Here is a 22,060-nt window from a genome sequence, read left to right as displayed (position 1 = left end):
TTTATAATCTTTCCGCTAGTTTTTTTTTGTTTTTTTCTTGAGATGAACCGTTGAGGAGATATTTGAAAAAATCTAATCGTGGGTTTTCTCAATTATGAAAAATTCAAAATGGCGGCGCCCTGAGCACCAGCCAATTTTCCTGAGGTTAATATGACCATTTTCGGGCTTCTTTAGCACCTAGAAATCGAAAAAAATTGGTTTGGTTCTAAGGACAGACCAAAACCCGAAATTTGTTGTGCTGTGTTATCGATGTTTTCTCATTTGAAGTTATAGTAAAAAATCGATTATTACCATGCTCATCGATCTTTTTCCTTAGGTTTAAATGGCAAATCAATCGATAAATCGCAAAGCACGCCACACCACTGATCGCACATTGGACCGAGTCAATAGGAGAAGTCGGACAAAATGTGGAAGCTCTGAAAGCTTACATTTTCGAAAATATCAAACAAAAAAGTTCAATGGATCTGTTGGTTTTTTCGTGAAGTTTTCTTTCAGAAACACCCTTTGAAATTGAAATTGTGACAAGATAAACATCAACATTTGATCTTTTAGCCAAAAATTTCATGTCCGACCTGTCCCTCTACCTCGTTCCACTGTGCATCGTTCAAATAATGTATCGGCATCTTTTGACGGAACACAAGACAGGGTGAAAACTCTGGAGCGCTGTGAGTAGAACTAAGAATTGGCCTTTTTGTAAACGCGATATGTAATTTTGCGTATGAAATTTTTGATCGTTTGCTACTGTTGAAAATTTCCAAATCTTTTTTCAAGATACAAACACTCAAATTTTAGAATCAAAAAGAAACATTTCCCGACTGAGATACTTTCTCCTCCGGAAAATAATTCAAATATATTTGAATATTAGTATGATTTGTATATTTTAAAGCTTCCTTTATAAATTTTCTTGAAAGTCTCTGTTTTTTACAGAAAATTCAGAAATTTCCGACACCTGCATGAATAGAGTATTATTTTCCACGAAAGTAGGAGTGGGCAGCGTTTCGCGAAAAGTAACCAAGTATAGCACGTGCTGTGCTAACAAATTGAGTTTAAAGAATTATTCTTCTTGAACCACAACTAGAACCATATTTTTACCGTCAAAAAATTTACAGTCCACAGAAAAAATTTAGTAGGTATACAAAAATTTGAGTTGATTTTTTTTTATGGAGCCGTGTGGGAAAATGAAACTTTAAATTAAAATTTAAGAAAAGATGCGATTATTTGTGGAATTTTGTCCTCATTTAACACTACTTTTGAGAAACTTCCATTGAAGTGTTTCTTCTTAGAATTTTATTCTCATTATCAGCTGCGGTAATAAAAGTATGCTATTACACGTAGAAAATTTGTTTTTCTATTTATATTAATTTTAGAGTGTACTGTTTGCTACCCCTATGAATACAAGATTCAGCTTACTTTCTAGCGATTACTTACTCTTTTAGGTCTTGTGTTGAGCGTAAAGGTCACAAAATTTTTTGGTTTAATATCTGGGACATCCTTCAGTAGGAGGAATGTAGAGAATCGAGGAAGTTGCCTCGTCAATTCGAAAACATGCAATTGATCGCTATCTGCTGTATTTCCAACGAATGCCTGAAATGAAGGACGGCACCGATGAGACGAATACATTTTCTGAAACTCAACTCTCTAATAATTGAGGAGAACAATATCATCACTACATCTTTATCATCAACCGTATGAGTTAGTAGTTAAGTAGTGAAATTAGCAAATAACTTGTCATAATTTCTAAGGTTCAAAATTTCAAATCATACTTTTATCACCTAGGTACTTCATTTAATTGGACGAGGACTGACAATTTTGACCTTACGACAATTCGTAGAATATTTTCAATCATTTAAAAGTATTAAATAGAAATTTACAGTAAGAAAGTTTGGTTTTATTCTTTTGTGAAAATCATAAGTCGTGAAAGGAAATGACCTTACGAATTCAATGGAGATCCGTCCGTATTCTTCATGTATCATCTTCGACGCACTTTTTAGGTTTAAAGGCTAATTGCATAAGAATGATAAGGCATTCGAAAAACTCTGATCACAATTGCAACCTTTTGGGTTTATTGTCTTGCATGTACTTCATTTTGTTCATGGAAATTAAGAACATAATTCCTCAAGATTACGGAATGATCTTTATGTTTCACAGAATATTCTGGAACTTGTTGTTCTTTTCCGTCTCCTTCTCCTCTTTTTCTTCTTAAAAAAAACCAAAACAAAAATAACAAAAAACAAATAACGTTGAAGATTTCGATACGCCGCATTCAGGATTTTCGCTAATTGACTTTTGACTGTCGACAAGCAATGAATGAGGTTGTTCTCAATCTCATTTGTGAAATGCTCTGAGTCAGAATCACTATTAAACCTTGCCCAAGAAAAAAATTGAAAATTAACAACTCTTACTGGAGATTACTGTGCATTTTTTTTATCCCAGTTCATTTTTTATTTTACTACCCAAGTATTATTGCAGGTAGCAATAAATTGCAATCACCTTGTAAAATAATTGTATCGGTGTGCTGTGGATGATGCCTATTCACCAATTGAAGGGGCTCCTTTTATTCCTCTGGTAAATATTGGCAATATAATCTGTGTTCCAAAATACCATAGACCTACATTCGGCTGTACAAGATTTCCAATAGCTTCTATAGCCGGCAACACAATTTCTTATTGCCTTTTATAGCCGATGGCGATTAAGCAACAGCCTGGCGATAAGGTGTATGCTAAACGTTACGAATTACGGATGCTAGGACTTAGTGAGTTTTTGGACTACCGCTCTCTTTTTGGGCCGTAGTATCTTGATTTATTTTGCGAGGAAAGCTCCGTACTTTTGAAGGATGCCTGCCATTCCTAATATATTGGAGCGCCTTCAATTTCGTATAATTGTGTGCAATACCTCTGGTGTGAAATAGTTGCTTCAAGCGCCGTGGTACGCTAGCGCTGGCGTGGCGTGGCGGGCGGGCAGCCAGCGCGACACGTGCATTGGCGCCTACAAATCTAACAGGGATACTTCACGCATTGCGCAATGCGTGAAGTATCTCTGTTAGGTTTGTAGGCGCCAGTGCGCCGCTGCTCCGCTTTGTGTTAGGCTCTAATATTTAATCTCGTGGAGTCAGCGTTTTTTAACTCATGACTTTGAAATGTTTGCACACTCTGTATGGATTATTCTCATTTTAATTGATGAAAAAAAAAATAATGTGCGTTTTGTAAATATTAAGGTGATTCCGTACAAAATTAAGGATTTACAAAGCACACGAATTTCTACACAATTTCTTATAGCCTTTTATAGCCGATGGCGAAAAATCAACAGCCAGGCGATAAAGTGTAAAGCCCGGCGATAGGAACTATAGCCTGGCTGTATAAACTTTTATTGCTTCGCGTAGCCCGGCCGTATGATTTTTTCCACTTTCTACAGCCAACTATATGGTTTTCTATAGCCTTCTTCAGTCGGCTATAAGAACTCCTATGGTATTTTGAAACGCAGCTCCTATCGCCAATTTTTACCAAGGTGTTTACTGATATGTAATAGTGAAATAAGATGCAATTTTGTTTGTTTTGCAAATAGCCTACCTACTTTTCCTCCCAAGGAACTCATTTTTTCGATCGGCTTGAAATCGGCTTTTATTGACCAAAGATTTAAAAATATTGCATTTCTGAGGTACAAAATTGCGACTCAGTTGCATTAAATTCCAAAATTATTAATACGTCTGATGCCTTGGGCTACTTGAAATTTATGTATTTTTGTAGTATCATTAAGATGGATGGAGACACTCACTCGTATATGGATGTCATATGGGATATTTTTCGGTGAGATCAACGCAACTTTCAGAGAGTTTGAAACTTGGGCAAGTTTCGGATGAACCACCAACGTTTCACCGTCAAAGATTCCCTCTGAAAAAATTGTCACAGCTCTTAAGAGCGTCTGGTTGTTTGTCGACAGGGACAAATTTACGTGTCCAAACTGTAACATGAGGAAAAAATAGCAATTACCATTTTCGTTGACTCTTGAACTTTTCAAAATGTTTATTTTTGTTGTAGCCATATCCAGTGATTTACCGAGTCGATTACCATGATTTTTAGGCTATTAGCACTTCAAGCTGAACAGAGCCCGTGAAGATTCATGGAAAAATGGATTTCTACGTGAAGGATGATTATGTAAGCTTATGAATTTTGGATTATTATACGTGTGTCAGTAAAGAATGAAGGAAAGTCTGTGAACACGGTATTCATTACTTTCAATATAAATTTTACTACCCACATATTTGTGGTGACTTCATAGCTGGCGTTGCTAGGTTATTTGGTAAGGGGGCCTGGCCCTGGCTCGGCCTACCACGGGGGGTCTGGGGGGTAAAAAATACCCGTCAGTCTAGAAAGGGGTTCGGGTTTTTCTTTTCTTTTTTATAAAATTTAAACTCTATTTGGACGCATTTTAAGGCTTCCGTAACGCAGGTTTTCCAGCAATTTCCGCGGAGAAATGTCATTGGTCTCTTACTTTTAGCACAAAATACTTTTCGAATTGTTGAGGTTAACAATTCCAGAAAAGTTTTGAAATTTTAAATCTTTTTAGACGCGTTTTGAGGCTTCCGTGACGCAGATTTTCTACATAAATTTCTGTGGAAAAATTACGCATTTTTTGGGAGGGGGGATACATACATATATACTTACGGCGCACTCTCCCTGACCACGTGTTGAATTTACTTGCTTGTTTCTCATCATTTTTGCCATCCCCCCTTTCCCGCCAAAAAAGAAAAAAGATGCTCTCATATACGCATGCTGTCGATTCTGTCACCTATCTCCAACAGTTTTTTGAATAATTAAGGTTGTCCTGTTTCAGGTAGCACTAGTCCTCTATTTATGGTTTAAAAGCAAATAAATGATCACACTTGTAAGATTGCAATTCAAGAGATATATCCATCATTTAAAACTCGTTTTTAACATGAGAGCGAGTGCGGATATTTACTTAACGTTAAAATGCCATGATTCCGTTTCATTACAATATGTCATGTATCGAAATTGTATCAAAGATTTATTACGAGTGTACTCCTGAATTTTCAGAAAATTTAAGGAAATTTATCTGACTCCTTTAGGGTACGGAGATCGACTCTGACAACAGGAATTCCGTCATTCAGTGTAAGTTACCATTTCGTTGTAGACAAGCAGGGCAGTTTTAACCGGGGTGCCGTGGCGCTGTAGCACCGCGAACCCTTCTGGGCAGTTGTGTTTTACTCCAGAACCTTTAGGGGTCTTTGAAGTCACGAAAGACGGATTTGAAGTGGATCTAAGACTGAAATTTTCGGTGCTATCGGACCTTTAAATAGGATTCGGGGCCCACTAATCCGGGCCTGAAGGCGAGTCTTCCTGTATTCTCCTTGAGGAGTGCTCGTGTCCCCGATAGCGAAACTTCTTCAATATAAATTTAGAAACAGATAAACGGACATTATTTTGAAACAGTTCCCAAAAATGACCCACTAATTTTGAGATGACTATTGAGAGTCTCTCAGTAGGACCTTAGTAATGCATCTTCAATCCCAATGAACTTTTTGAGCCGAAAAATGAAACTCCTTAGAGTTCACATCGTAACTCTATCTCTTTACTGTATTTTTGGTTTTGATTTCCTCTGGACATAATAAGTAACAAGCATTACTATTTACTTAGTTTTAAAAATGCAAACATCGTTAATAACTATTACTAGGTATCCAGTTTTTTTTTTTTTTTTTTTTTTTTTTTTTTTTTAATGATTTTCAAGTATTCCCTTTCAGGTCAGACAATGCGCTCACCAACTGTTCCCGAAACGGTCGTCCCCTACGTCGCCTGGTTTGCGATTACGTCTGATGCCAATCAGGTGATACTATTTCCGGACGCTAATTTTGGTGGGCAAGGGTGCCCGATAACAGTGCAGGGCTGCAAGCCAATCTGCGCAGGGGGTCGATTATTGACATTGATAGACAAAACCTTAAACGAAGAAGACACAAGAGATATGGAGGGATCCTATTGGTGGAAACGGGTGGTTGCAATGGACAAAGAGAGTAGGCAATATACTAAGTAACGGCAACCCACGAGGGATCCGATAGTTAGTCCATCATTTTCTCCCTTAGTCTACAGGTATCACCAATTTCAACCAATAGGAAAGCTTCATACTCCCTATGTCTTCTTTGTCTATCGCTTTGTCTATCAATTTCAATAATCGGCCCGCAGGTATAGTACGGAAGGCATCTTCAATGAAAGGCGATGCACCATGTGCTCACCTCTATGGTCAACCCGGCTGCACGGGATACCTGGGCCAGTGGCATGCAACTGACGGGATGGCACCTGATTTTAAGGGAAGAGTTGCTCAAGACGCTATATGCCTCGGCCGGGGATTGCAATCAGCCTGCAGCCTGATTATTGAAATTTTTTGTTTGTCGGATCGACTTAGATGACATAGGTTAAAAGGCGGAGCGTGATTGGTCGGCTATGTCTTAACGCTGCTTTATCGTGCCTTTGTCAGGTGGAATGATCGACAAGCTAACGGCACCTCTTAAGTTTCCGACAGTATGTCGATCATTCCACCTGACAAAGGCACGATAAAGCAGCGTTAAGACATAGCCGACCAATCACGCTCCGCCTTTTAACCTATGTCATCTATGTCGATCCGACAAACAAAAAATTTCAATAATCAGGCTGCAGCTGTGTAATTTTGTCCAAGCTATTAGCTCTCACCGAGGTGAATACACTGGATTGCAATCAGCCAGCTGTGTAATTTTGCCACCAAAGGCCTGACCAAACCAAGGTTAGCTTTCACCAAAGTGTAGCCACATTATTTTCCTATGGGGGGCCGGGCCTACTATAGAAAATTTAGACAAACTGACTGCATTTAAGAAGTATTCTAATATTCTAAGTATTTAAATATCATTAAAAATTGTGTGGATTTTGTGATTTCTCATTTTATATTCGATCGTCCTCTTTGTTTGGGTTACATCTCGTCGTTTCCCAGACAACGGAACGTAATTCTATTCCGAGGTTGCAAACTTGATTTGAACAATTCAAATTTTCATGAGAATATGACTTTGCGATTCCCAGCCAAAATTTTGCTGAATTTTGCGCTTACTCAGAAGAAAAATAAGTTAAATTTTAAGTAAGAAACGGCAAAAATTGTTCTGGCATAAATTCAATTTACTGGTGGGAATTTTGCCACGTTGAAATGTGGTTACGTCCTTGTCGTCTGGCGAGCGATCCATAAGATTCAACCATTGAAAAGCGATTCTGTGACCAAGAAGTTGACTCATTAACAACAAAAAACCACTGGACCAAAAGAGCAGTTAAAAGAGTGTTTGAAACTCACTAAAATTTTGCTGGTGAGTATCTGCAGTAGAAACCTTATTCAAACTCTCTGACTCACCTTATAAAACTGCGAACTTTCCACTGCGAACATTTCTGTGACAAGTCGTGTGTTCGCCTGAAACCCAATTGATAAAACGTAATTTTAGAACAGAAAGCAGTATGCATGATCTCTTTCTGCATGATAGTGCAACGACGCAGTAATCTATGCGTAATGCGTAAGGATCCTGTATGAAATTTCAAGGACTAAAATAATTTTTTGGTTGAGAAAGTTTCTTAAAGGTAATCCGTGTAATTTTTAGGAGCTAAGATTAAAACCAAGAACTGATAACCGATAATTATCGGTTATTAGTTTGTCGTTAAATTATGGTAAATTATGTAATTAAGTAAATTATGCTATGGTAATATATGTCGGTAAATTATAATTTACCGACAAACTTCGATGTTCTGCTCATGAAATTTTTAAATTGAGTTTTATTAGGCATAGTCGTTTTATGAACGCATGGGTCTTTTTAACCTCACTACGAAACACAACCTCATTACAATATAAAAAACCTCATACAATTTAATTTTCACTTTTTAAAATTTCATTGACATTTTGTAAAACTTCATCAGATTTGAGAATTTTATCCCGAAAAAATACCACTCAAACTACGTTATGGCGGTGACTTTAAACGAAGCGCGCAAGGAAGGCTCGAGCGCCTTCATTTTTGCGTGTATGCAACATGGGTATCCACGGAGCACCTATAGTTGCATGAAGAATTTGACATACATCGTTACATGCATGCAACGCAACGTAACGACACGGACCATGAAAACGACACCAACGCTGTTTGGAGACGTACCTTTGAGATTTTCTTGACTTGAAGCCTTCTTCAGAGTTCTTTAGGTGCATTGATTTCAATACGCATTCATTTAAAGCAATTCAAAGGATATTTTAAGTCAAGGAAGTTTCACGAACCTCTTAAAATTTCAGTCCCAGAGAGATGTCATATTCAGTTATTATCATGTGTCTTATTTGTCTGTCATTTGTTTAATCCTTGTATTCTCCTTTATTTCTCGCTGTTTCCACATTTTCAAATTTTTCCTTAGATTGGGATCCAAGCCAACATATTCTACAAAAAATTATCGTCAATGATTTTATACCGGGATTCCGCGTTGTCCAGGCGCGGGAAGATAGTTCTTCAGCTCAGATGTCAAAACTTGTTTCCTCGTTAAAAGCTCCTTTACAACATCGGGTTGCAAGCTGGTATCCTGTTTCAAACTCGACGAATCATAGCCTCGCACTGGAAGTAGATAAAAAAAGAACCCTTACATTCATTCACAGGATGGGCTCATGAAGGGTGTCTATGATGGGGGAAAACAAGCTGAACCTTGAAAACAGTAGACGCAGAGAAGATTTATTAAACGATGTTCCGATTAAAATTAGGTGCAATGGATCGCAAGACAGTATCTGAACTAGAAATTATCTTCAAAATACTTTACATGAATTCTCTTCGAAATCTTACGTAAAAAACGAATCACACAGCGGGAATTCCAGAAATCAATTCCTGAACGAGATATTAGCAAACATGTTTGACGCAAATCAAATAGAAGTTAGATCGATGACTTCATCTGTATTTTTAAAATTTAACCAATGATAATTGCAAACACTTATATCTCGTTTAGAAGTTGATTTTAAGGCCTTCCGTTGCTCGGTTCGTTTCTGTCGTGAAATTTTGCAGTGAAAACACCTCGCGTAGTGTTTTAATGCGTGTACCTTTGTCTACAGCCCCATTACCTGGCAATTTTGTCTGTGGGCCAAGTTAAGCAAAAGAGTCAAAGTCAAGTCAAGTTTGAACCGAGAAAAACGGATCTAAAGTTTTATTTCTCCATGTTCAATGTCGATGATAAAGTTTTGTTTTTATTTTCCACCAAAAATAGATATTTTTCCTCGACTTTTCATGAGAGGAAATGTGACATTAGCTGAGCTCACAACTATTCCTAAGTAACTCGGACTTTCATAAAATGTGGTTTGGTTCCTTTCGACTCCATTTGGTGCAGTTTATAAAATACACACGTATACACGCGCATGCACATAATTTCGTGTAGGATATTCTGATCAGCAGAATATCTTTGTATTGGATCGCAGTACTCACCCTCTCCCTTCTCAGAAATGACGATGAGTTGATTGGTGCCGGCCAAGCGGTAGTCGCCACAAACGATGCCTGCGATCCCGTGGGATAGCGCATCCCGGAAAATCACTTCACCTGACAAACTGTTCCGCCCGTCGATTTTTCCGTTTGACCAACCGACAATAAGCTCCTCTACGCCGTCCCCGTCTATGTCGAAACTTGCCAGGCATCGAGCCAGGTTTTTTGACTGGAAATCGTAAAAGTTTGCTCGATCAGAGTTCGAAAGTTGAACTGAGAAGTGTATAATCCCTAGTAGCAGAACCATAGCAGGAAAAGATAAAGATTGTGTACGAAAGTTAATTTTTTTATATAACGCATGCATACGAAAGTGTTAAAAGTGAACATTTTTATGTAACCATTATATAAAAAAGTCATAATTTTCGTGAGCTTTTCGCAAACATACTAAAAAATCTTCTAATTCGCGAAAAGCTCACGATAATGATGACCTTTTTATATATAACAGTCACATAAAAATGTTCACTTTTAACACTTTCGTATGCATGCGTTATATAAAAAAATAAAAAACTTGTCAATAAAAAAAATTACATTTTCTAACTTTCATCATTTTTCATATTTCATGAGCAAGTCTGAACTTTGATTTTTTTTTATATAAGCGTTACACGTTTTTCATATAAAACTACCATTTAGATAACAGATATGTTTTTTTATACTTTTTTTAGAAAAACAAAAATTTGTTCTGCTAGGGATAGGACGATTCCTTGTCAATAAATAGCGAGGGCCAAAGGCGGAACCAGGTATCTCCATTGTCATGTCCCAAATCTCCATTCTTATTTTTTTAGAAAAGAAACAAGTCAACGTTATAACTTGAAATTTAATAGAATAGAATTTTTATTGATGCATACAGCCTGCTGTAGTAAAAATCTCTGGCACCGGTCAAATTTACAATTATAGAACATTACAATTTTACAAATTTACAACAATTTCAACAAATTAAGCAAAATTAAATTATACAGGTTCTTCGAAAAATTCTCTTAGAATATAATAGGCTTTATTTTTGAGTTTTATTTTCAATTGGTTAAGGAATATTTTGACGGAACTTTCCCTGTACATTACTTTCAAATCGCTGGTCAAGGTGTTGATGATGATTGATTTATGCACATAATATTCCAGCGGCGTGGCATGCTTCTAGGTACACTGATTGATCTGCCATTTAAACCTATGAAAAAGGATAGATAAACTGCGAACACCTCAAAAATCGATTTTTTACCACAGCTTTAAATGGAAAGATAATATTGATAATCGACCATTCACGCCTCACCGCACTGGAATATTCTGCTGCTGACAGAGAAGCAAACTCCAGGAGACTATCAAGCAATTACGTTGACCAGTTTTCTAAAGAAAGAATAAAGTACGCCATGAAGTCTGCGAAGTCACAAACGGAGACGCGTGGTTTCGCACTTTGGCCGTCGATGTACTTAACCGAAGATAGAAAATCCATTCATTTTGATCACTTTGTGTCGAAATTGTATTTTCTAAAAGAATACCTCAAGTTCTTTATGGTTCTGCTTAAAAAAAGAAGACTCTCTTAAGAGCCATATGGATTTCGACGTAAATACTGCACATACTGTAAACAAATTACACAGGATGATCAAAAATGATCGATTCCTCATTGTAAACTCTAATGTTTTCTCACAGTAAACTTGACCGTATAGGTACATGTAAATTATTTCCAAAATTAATCATGAAATGAATAACTGCTTCAGTAATTTGATAGAATGATTCTGAGCTGAAAGTAGGTCAGGTACTGCTGTGACTTCATTAACCCTTTGTTGCACGAATTACTTTTAGATCACTTTTAGTTCTTTATGGTTCTGCTTAAAAAAAGAAGACTCTCTTAAGAGCCATATGGATTTCGACGTAAATACTGCACATACTGTAAACAAATTACACAGGATGATCAAAAATGATCGATTCCTCATTGTAAACTCTAATGTTTTCTCACAGTAAACTTGACCGTATAGGTACATGTAAATTATTTCCAAAATTAATCATGAAATGAATAACTGCTTCAGTAATTTGATAGAATGATTCTGAGCTGAAAGTAGGTCAGGCACTGCTGTGACTTCATCAAGTCAGGGAAAAACGGGATTAAATAATTTAATAATTGTCTCTCGTTTATTTAGCAGCTTCCTTACAGATATTTTAGTTACTCGGTCCAACAGTAAAAACAACATCTAAATTTGCTGTTTCAGCCAAAAATGTCATGCCAAACCACTCGCGCCCATATGGCTCGCTCCACCGTGCGACGTTGGAAAGATTTTTCCAGCGGACTGATCATTGGAATTGAGAAAAAGTGACGGAAAAAAATAAAATGAAGCGACCCTATTGGTTCCAATGGACAAAGGCCAGGTGATCAATAGACTAACGGCAACCTACGAGAGATACTTTGACTGCATTTTGCAATTTGGAACTATAAATTCTGGCTCTTCTGAAAAAACACTTATGTGCATAGGGAAACTAATGGCACATACTTTGTTTTTAAACCGGGCTACAATTTATAGTTCCAAATTGCAAAATGTAGTCCACTTTAGTTAGTGCATCGTTTCCCTCTTCGTCTATAAGAAAACAATCACCCGTTTCGACTAAAAGAATAGCTCCGTACTTTCAATTTTTCTTCTTTGTCAATTGCTATGTCTATCAATTCCAATAATCAGCCAATATTTTGGATTCCGAAACACAGCTGTATCTTACCTTCACTCGCCAAACTCGCTGCGTCTTATTATAAACACCGATGGTTCCGTTGGACAGTGCATAGGCGTATTGTGAGCCACGAATACTGACCAAGGCTGTGACCGCAGCCGTCTCCGTGATCTCGTGAGTGAGGACATCCTCCTTGAAAACCCTTAGTTCGTAGTCATCTGATCCAACGATTAACTGTCAGAATACAGAGCGTGCAGTTCAATTGGTAATCAGGGCAAATTTTGTAAAAATTCCACCTTTGAAGACGGCGGCATGACGATTTGATGATGCAGAAGTCATCAGGAGAAAAAAACCGGTGTATTTACAATCGTATATGCTTTGAGTTGAGGTCTCATTTCTGATTAAATAAGCTCACTTGGGCAAGATAGCCCACTAAACTAGGTAAGAGATGAAACAACCGCGCACAAAAAATTTTACCTCATCAAAATCTTACTCTGTAGTATAAAATAAAAAAGTAATGCGTAACGTATAATACCTGAGGCGCGAAGCCTTTCAAGGAGTTGGATCGCGAAGCGGTCAGGGGACGAAGCCTATTAGTTTCACGTTAAACTTGATAGAAATGTCCAAAATCTCTGAATTGAACTCATAAAAGCGGAATCATCTCTTCTTTCGTTGTCTTCAATTTTGAATTTCCGCGCTGGCCAATATGAGCCTAAGTTATTTGCACCAAACTGATCATTACATTAACTCCAGGATTATTTACGATAGAATATTTTCACAGTGAGCTGAGTTTCTCTTGACACTTTTAGGCACACAATGTTTTAGAATGGAGATGAAACGTCTGTATAAGTTCTACATTTCTGAATTTTCGCCCAACATATCAATTGGATTACATTTTGCAATAAGGAACCACTATCTCTGGCTCTCCCATAAAAGCACGTATCTTCATAGGGAAATCAATGGCACATATGTTGTTTCTCAAATGAGCCAGAAATAGTGGTTCCTTATTGCAAAATGTAATCCAATTGTCAAACTATAAATTTGCTTCCAGTGACGTATTTGAGCGGCGCTGATTTTTATGTTTTCGTGGGCGGGAAGTTCGGATTGAAGGAGGAGGGCCCAACTCGTCGCTTCTCTGACGTAAGGGCGTATCTCGATTTCCGCATGAGCCTCGGAAAGCATGGGTTATATGGATAAAGGAGCTCACATGGAAATTGAGATACACCCTTAAGTAAGAAGGTTAGGAATTAACCCCTGTATGCTGTTCAATTGCATGTGCTTTACTCTCCTTCTACGCTGTCTTGCCGAGGAAAAACACCGTATAAGCCTTCAGACGTTGCCAAATTTTCTTCGATTAATCACGAATTTTCAAAAAAATTTGTAAATAATTTTCTTCAGATTTTCAAAGAATTTTTATTGTAGTTTAATCTGAAACGTCTGGAAATTTCAAGGAAAAATATTCATAATTTACCTTAGAAATGAATATTCTCTGAGAGGAAATTTGGCATCATTCGAATGCTCGCAAGGTGCTTTTCCTTAACACGGCAAGATGGACCACTGCTACAATCAATGAAAATTAAAGCATTAAGATATACTTTCCCTCTTCAAAATTTCATGTATAGTCGGGTTTAATCAACGAAAACGACTGAAAGTGACTCCTTTTAAAAGTATTAACGTTTATCGATGTATGAATTCCATAAAATTATGCTAGATTCCCGTTCATAAAACAATAACCTACAGCTCACGGAGCCCTTTGAAACTTCGCCACAAATAAGACAAACGGAACCAACACAACATGGAATTAGAGTAAAGGAAAGAATGCGCGTCGATGACGGCGCAGAGATACAACTATTCGTACTTGATGGATGTCCATGCTGCATCTGCAAAATTGAAGGCGCGATGGCGCGAGCCGTGAACTCGAAATGCTCCGCTCCATGCTGCCAATGAAATTGGATAAATTGAAATGCTCACACGGCGAGTGGCTGCACCTCTGTCATAGTTCATGTTCACGAGCTATCTTTGTCATTTACCTCATTGTATCCGTCATCGTTCAAGTCTGCAAGGCACAAGGAGCGGACTTGATCCCCGGTCACCGTCCAAAATGCGTCTTCGCCGGTCGCGTTGAATCCTTGCAAAACGCAGTTACCGCCAACGATGACCATTTGCTCTCCACTCCCAACTTGCCCGATCTGTAGTACGTTTGCTCCATCTGAAACCTAAACAAACAACTTAACTAAGTGTTTGAATGGTGTTGAGATGCATTGAGTGGCATTTACCAGAATCGATCTAGACGTTACTCAAGACGTTTCCTACATTTATCTCATGTATAGTTTTTTTTTCAAAAAAGCTTAACATGGCATTTTGCAAAGAAAAATTGCGAGTATTTAGCAGATTCCTAAGGATATTCACGAAGGGTTTCAAGGCGTTATGCCGTTTGGTTTTCGTATACAAAAATGAAATGTGAGAGTTAATAAGTTCAGATGAAATGCGTTAGGCTGATTCTAATAAAATTTGACTGAGTGTCAAGTCGATACTATTTGACTCAAGTGTCTCATTTTCCTTCCAATTTTACGTTTAATGAGATCACAAGATTCTGTGCTGTGATGCTAGTAACACCTTCTATACCAACTTGAGTTATCCCGTTCGGAGTTGGGACAGGCGAAAAGCCAAGATTTTCCTTCATTTCCGCGTGATACCACATATTCACTCCGGAGTTCGAATAGTTGCACACTTGGTTTCCTCATTTCGCGATGCGCGCATAACACCTGCTCCTACATTCGTCATTCATGCAGTGGTGTGGTGAAAAAGGGAGAAGTAACGCGATCTTCATATCGATATTGCGAAAAATCAGCGATTATTCCAGTACATTCGTAAAATGATATGAAATTAGGCAAGTCTCGCATCTCAAATTCGCATAAATCACGCGATTCTCCATAAAAATTATAAATAATTACGCCATCGCAATTTTAGTATCGCGAGTAAGACGCGCTTTTCCAGCGTAGTGTAAAATTACAAAAAAATGCTCGTTTTTCACTTCAATAATGCGGTATATACGGGATTTTTTCAGCAATTTCGTAAGAATATAAAGATGACACAATTTTCTTCGTAATATCGCGGATAATGTGCGATGTACGACGTGGACAGAACATTCTAAAATGTCAGTAGTTTGAGACAGAGGAAAAGGTAAGATTTTCCTTCATTTTTTCGTGATACCACATACTCACTCCGGAGTTCAAACAGTTGCGGGCTTGGTTTCCTCATTTAACGATGCGAGCATAATAAGTACTTGCATTCATCAAACATGCAGCGATATTGTGAAAAAGTGGGAAATTACCCGATTTTCATTTCGATATCGCGAGAAATACGCGATTTTTCCATTAACAAATTTTCTGAACTTACTTTTTGATAGAAGACATCACTGTTATTGTCAACATGATAAACAAGGACGCTGTCCGGACTCCCAATAACCAGGACCTCTTTGTCCTCGTCTTGACTTAACTTTCCAGCGCATAGTGAGGTAATTTTCTGCTCCACATTCAGAAGTGAAATTTCGTTGTCACGCCTGTACGGACGATGGATAATCACCTGCAAAGAAATCACTTCCAGATTGATAAATACGGTAGTAGCAATCGTTGAAAAGAATTCTTCCTCTTACACAGAATTCTTAGAAAGTAGTCGGTGGCAACTAAATAATAAGAGCGGCAACTTAAAGTTTCTGAATCGCACTTTGGCGTAATTTAATCGGTCTTGGTAGAAAAGCGTAAGCCCAAGAGACTAAATTTTACAGGAAAGGCCAATAAACAATTTTCTCGTCAAGCTGGATGATAACATATTTTCTGGAGTGTTCTTAAGATGGTTCAACGTCTATTTGAGATATCTGAAAGAATATTTTTAGTTGGGAATTTTTAAGTACGATTTTGGGCTCTAATTTGAAATTCTGGACTTATTCCCTCTCTCAATTAAATGGAGGAAAACTGAGCCATTCCTTGGTAAATAAAAGCGGGGAAATTTTGAAACACCGCAATGATGACTCTCGGTTAGATACTGCGGCCCTAGATATGAGTCTAAAAAGAGCCTAAATGGAAGTTCCTCAACGCAAAATGGAAGTATTTCGAAACGGAATCATAGACAGGAGGGAAAGAGGGGATATGGAATTATAAAGCGCCAGTGGCGTCAGCGGCAACGAAGTCGTCGCCGTTGACATTAACTCATGAGCCCTGTCCACGACGCTCTTGTTCCATGCCCAGGCCAACGGCTCATGAGTCCCGTATACAGTAGACGCTTGGTTCCGTTCAGTAGAATGTAAAATCCCGCTTTTCCATTTACCCGAAGGGCACCATGCCCACTTTTACATTTTTCCTTATCTACTTTTCTAGAGCACACCCTATCTTCCCCACTCGTCCACAGTCCAGGAGAAATGCGTCCAAATATGGTTAAACTTACAAATCTTTTTTTGAATCTACGTAACTTGAACTACAAACTTCTAACCGTCTTATAACCTCAGTCTGAGTTGACACTTCTAGGCGTCTCTTATCTCTCTTGCGCTGGTCTCAGAATCGTGTTTTGGTGCTTTATTCTTGCAGATCAACTAAAAATAATAAGATCTATCCGAACAGTAACTTTCTACGTTGAATATTAACCGAGATATCGCGCCTTAAAAAACTCGATTCTGATATCATCTACCGCGGTAGTACATACCATGTTATGCACTACCGCGGTGGATGACGTAAAAGACCCGACTTTTCAAAGGACGATATCTCGGTAAATATCCAATGTAAAAAGTTGCTGTTTGGGCAGATCTTCTTATTTTTAGCTAATCTTTAAGAGTCAAGCATCAAAACACGACTTTATTACCATTGCAACTGACCCATTGTGTGAAAAAGTCACAAACTTTATACGAAAAATACGGGGGGGGGGGGGAAGTTAATTTTCCTCATTACGAAACTAACATCTAACAATTTATGCGGCATTGCTCCCTAAGCAATTTTTTTCAAACATACCTTGTCTCCAACAGTGGCAGCTGTAATGCAGTAATGAGACCCATCATATTTGCCGATTGTCACTAGTCCTGGTAAGATATCATAGTTTAATTGCAGAGTAAAAACTGCCACCGCCATTGTTTGTTGTAAAACACGTGACTTTGATCAAAGTTGTGGTATTCATGTAGGAAGCACTTTATTGCAAGTCCACACGTTGTTAATTAATATTTATTTTCATGGTCATTAAAAGAAAATTACTGAAATAAAAAATAGCAAAAAATAACACACACTGGGGTAAACTTAATGCTTTTAATGTTAATGGAAGACACCTTTCTGTTCATAGGTAATGTCTCCGACTCTGCCTTCACAGATCCGTATTAAGTATAACTTTATTTTCTTGACTCAAGAATCAGCTAGAAAAATTGAGGAAAGTTGTTAACCCCACGGAAAAGCTGGGAGACCCAAGTGAATCTAAGGAAAAGTAAATATTTGTGCGCTTATTATGAGCTAAAACACTTTCGGCATCGAATTTGGGGTTAAGTAGCAGCATACTCTCACTTGAGGAGTCTTGTTGTTTTGTTTCCAAAGGCCGGTGCGGTTGCTAGGCAACCGTTTAGGGCTCAGTTTGGTCGGCACGCGGAGGGGATTTTTACTTACACGCGGAATGTAATGGGGGTACGTACATCAATGGTTTTTTCGAGCTGTATGTCACGGCCACTTACCCTGAGTGGCTGTTAAAATAACAATATTCTGCCTTTCAAATGGACTGTAATGTTCCCTCTACGCATGGAGCTTTAATGCGAGTTGTTGAATAAAATTTTATTGATTAGTGGGATTCTTTGACTTTTATTTAACTTTCTGTGTCACGATTGGCGCTTTTTTATAGTCCTGACGTATGACTTTAATGTAAATTTGAATATTCTTTTTTTTTTGAATGGGAAAAAATTATCAGGATGACTTGAATTGAAGGACACCGTATAAACAGTAAGAGCCGTATGAAATTGCGGCTCAACATTTTTTGGAACTCGAGAGTAGGTCAGTTTTGTCCACGCTGACATTCAAGGAAGTTTTAGAAGGATTTCAGAACAAAGTAGAATATAGAAAAACTTTATTCGTGTTTTGAGTAAAAATCATCGCTGCCCAAAAGAGTATGCATAGATGATAATAATGATTTATTACCGATAGAAATTGAAAATAACGTTCCTCTTAAAAATCTTCATGAGTTTGCGGATGTAAAATATATCTTGTTACTTGTCAAACGAAAACGACTTGTTAATTTCTCATATTTTTATACACTTTTAAGTGACAAATGATTAAAATCCACTTTTTGGATTTGTCTATAGTGTGCCTATAATTTAATGGAATTCCTTCGGCAAAAGAAATTCTCATTCGTCGAGACAAGAGCTAAGATTTTCAAAAATTTTTATTGGTTACGATAAAAGTTTTTGAAAATAAACTACGTGAAGACGATTATTTAAGACATTATGACGACCATCAATATGAGTTGCTATAAATAATGGTATTTGGGGGATAAAAGTTTAGTGAACGATCTTGTAAATACGAAGTAATCGCCGCTCTCTAACGGTTGACCGAATAGGCAACTATTTGGGCTAGGGTGCAACCATTCTTGCCTACACGCGGAATTGTTCCACACAGATGTTACGTTGACTTTTCGGCAAAAAATCTGAGATGAGATTTAATACTTGAAATTAAACAAAAAGAGGCGATTAAGAGAGAAAGAGGAATTTAAGAGGCGATGCTGATCCTCTCCGTCATCTAGTAGAAATATAGTTATTTTCAAGGATGTCAATCAATTTATATGTTTTTATATGTTTTTGGATGCATTAAAGCAAGATTGTTTCATTTACATATTCAAAAAAAGAAAAACAAAAAAAATAAGAAAATAGTAAATGAATCAGTTTGCAACAGTTTGTAAGTAGTTAAAATTAATTTTTTCGTCGGTAGTCACCCATACTTATTAACTTTCGTTATTCTAGCCGGATGAGCCACTCCTTTCAACTTAAATTGATGAAATTTTCTATAAATCCCATATCGATAGTTCTGTTGTAACCGTTGCCATTTCGGTAAAACGGCAAATGGGCTTTCACTTGCAGAGTCATTTTTTCTCTACGAAAAGGTGCACTTCTGTCAATTTCAGTGCATGTTTCGAGATCTGTTGAGGTCAAACCCCCTTCAATCCCCCGTGCAAAATTTTAATCCCTCTAAACAATCTGCCCCCTCCTCTAAGAATTTATGGAAATGGGTTCCTGACCGCTAGGGTAAAAGCAACAATTAATACAGAATCTCCTTAAAGATTCTAAAGACAAAAGAAGACCTCTACTCTCAGAACTATACCATTCAAAGTAATGGACCACTAGACAAGGTACGAATTTCAGCATTCTGATACATGATTCTTAACCAAAATTTCACGTAAAATACGACGCGCAAAACGAAAATTACCGAAATCAACTCCTAACTAAGATATTTAATGATTATTGATGCGTGAATTCAAACCACCCGCTCATGAAAACTCAATGCTCTACGTGATTCACATCGCGCGCTAAACGTTATCATGACAGTCTCTGCGATATAAAAATCTGGCAACCTCAATCTTGACGCTTTGGTTCAGCTGTAGCAAATTGCTTATAGTTTGAACAACACATGATGGGAAATGAACATTACTCGATTGAGAAGCTTGTTGAAACCGTTGTAGTGCGCGATTTGACTCACGTAGAGCTTTGAGTTTCTTGTGAGCGGGCAGTTCAAATCCCTCGTAACCAATGTGACATAAAAACGTTAATATTTTCGTTTGGAGTTTGTTTCATTAGTTTTCGTTGCGCAAATCGTGCTCTACGTGAAATTATCGTTAAGAAACATGTATCAGAATGCTTGAATTCGTACCTTGTCTAGTGGTCCATTCTATGCGATCTTGTGACGAGATTCCAATGACGATATGTGCAAGTTCACTATACTATTTTTCCTATACTTTTAAATCCATTAAGGCCTGGATACACGCTTAAATTTCTGTCAATTTCCGATCAGAATGCTGACAAAAATGGCGGTCGAGAGTCAACTAAATTGTTATCTAAAATTAATTAAAACAGCGTGTTGGTTGAAATAAGCATGAAATAAGGTTGAGTGGAAATCAAATGACGGATGAGACCGGTAGCTCCATCATCTACCATCAAATTTTTGCAGGCGGCGAAAAATTGATTGTAGATGGTGCGCACTAGTCACCACTTGATCGGAAATTGATGGAAATTGGTTTCAGGACATTCTGTAAACGATTTTTTGTCCGCACACTTGTTTTGTCCAGTAGTTGACGTCCGCGCGTAAAATAAGCAAGGGTGACTCGGTCCAAGTGTTATATTTTTGTCCATGTAATATTATAATGGCAGTATCAAAATGAGAAAATGGAGACTCTCAATCTGACTCTCTCTCTCTCTCTCTCAATTTGAGAGAGAAAGAGGTGTTGTTATGGTAACTCATTTTTAAATGAAATGTTACTTCCTTCTTTTGATTTGTCTTTTCAAATTGTCATTGGTAAGTATTTGGTTTTATTTCTATCCTTAAAATTGTTGATATAAAATATATCTGTGTATAGCTTTTTTTAAATTTTTTAATGAAAATATTACTTCATTATAAAAACATTTACACTTTTAAAACGTGGCAAATATTTGTGAAACCTTTTCCAAGCGATGACATCGATATCAATCTCAAAGAGCCTCAGTTGGGTTGAAAGAAACTATACACAAAAATGAAAGGAAGAGAGGAAAAAATCAAGAAGCTCGCAATCTTTAGTTTTAAACCATTCGTACATAGAGCTTTTAGAGTCAAATACGTCCAATTTTGAGCGTTTGGTTGCACGTATACCACGCTGCAGCCCGGTAAAAGCGCAATATATGAAAGAAAAAATCAAAGTGCTTTGAAATTGACACGAAACCATCTTAATATTTACAAAACACACGTCATATTTTCCTTTTATACTTATTTTTTCCATCAATTTAAATGAGAATAATCCATGCAGAGTGTGCGAACATTTCAAAATCATGAGTTGAAAATCGCTGATTCCGCGAGTTTAAATATTAGAGCCTAACACAGAGCGGAGCGGCGTGCTGCGCTGCTGCCGGCGTAAAACGCGCATTGGCGCCTACAAACCTAAGGGGATACCTCACGCATTGCGCAATGCGTGCCACGGCGCCTACAAACCTAAGGGGATACTTCACGCATTGCGCAATGCTTCAAGTATCACCTTAGGTTTGTAGGCGCCAATGCGCGTTAGCCGGCCGCCCGTCGCAGCGTGTCACGGCGCCTTATTAAACAATTATTTCACAAAAGAGGTGTTGCACAGTACCATACGAAATTGAAGGCACTCTGACATATTAAGAATGGCAGGCATCGTTTAAGAATACCGAGCTTCCCTCGCAAAATAGATCGGGATACTACGGCACAAAAGAAGAGCGGTAGTCCAAAAACTTACTAAATCCTAGCATCTGTATTTAATGACATGTAGCATACAATTTGCCAAAAAAAGCGTGGACGTAAACTACTGGAAAAAACAGGTGCACGGACAAAAAATTGTTGACGAAATGTCCTATAATCGATGGAAATTTGAGCGTGTATCCAGGCCTTCAAGAATATAGATTGCAGGTGACGCAAGCTGCCTCACTTAGAATAGATTGTTTTACATACATTCAAATGGAAGAGAAACACTGTTGCCAACTTTCAAAAATTGCCACTGCGAAATTTGCCACTACGTTACGGTGCTACAAAGTCTGTGTCTTTATGAAGCAATAATCATCGCATTGTACGAAGCAATGTAAAGAACTATAATCCGTAACGTGTAGCAGCATAAATACTGAGTACTATGACATTAAATTTGTCAAAAGATGGCAAGCCTTAAAAAGACCATAAAGGACCAACAGCTGGGTGA

General features: G+C 37.7%; 1 protein-coding gene across 1 annotated transcript in view; it reads right to left on the bottom strand.

Moving 5' to 3' along the window:
* The window catches only part of LOC109034543 (BBSome complex member BBS2), a 29,610-nt gene extending 11,587 nt beyond the window's left edge, over positions 1-18,023 (bottom strand). Inside the window, exons 1-9 of the mRNA XM_019047759.2 lie at positions 17,149-18,023; positions 15,548-15,733; positions 14,179-14,364; positions 12,200-12,382; positions 9,452-9,674; positions 8,460-8,599; positions 7,375-7,431; positions 3,772-3,957; positions 1,429-1,584 (exon numbers count right to left, since the gene is read on the bottom strand). Coding sequence (XP_018903304.2) covers positions 1,429-1,584; positions 3,772-3,957; positions 7,375-7,431; positions 8,460-8,599; positions 9,452-9,674; positions 12,200-12,382; positions 14,179-14,364; positions 15,548-15,733; positions 17,149-17,265 — 1,434 coding nt within the window. The 5' untranslated portion in view covers positions 17,266-18,023. The remainder of the gene's footprint in view (positions 1-1,428; positions 1,585-3,771; positions 3,958-7,374; positions 7,432-8,459; positions 8,600-9,451; positions 9,675-12,199; positions 12,383-14,178; positions 14,365-15,547; positions 15,734-17,148) is intronic.
* Between the last annotated feature and the right edge of the window lie 4,037 nt (positions 18,024-22,060).

This window comes from Bemisia tabaci, chromosome 5 (genome assembly GCF_918797505.1).
Source record: "Bemisia tabaci chromosome 5, PGI_BMITA_v3".
Classification (NCBI taxonomy): Eukaryota; Metazoa; Arthropoda; class Insecta; order Hemiptera; family Aleyrodidae; genus Bemisia; species Bemisia tabaci.
The sequence above is the reverse complement of the archived record's forward strand: the minus strand, read 5'-3'. Positions and strand labels throughout refer to the sequence as shown.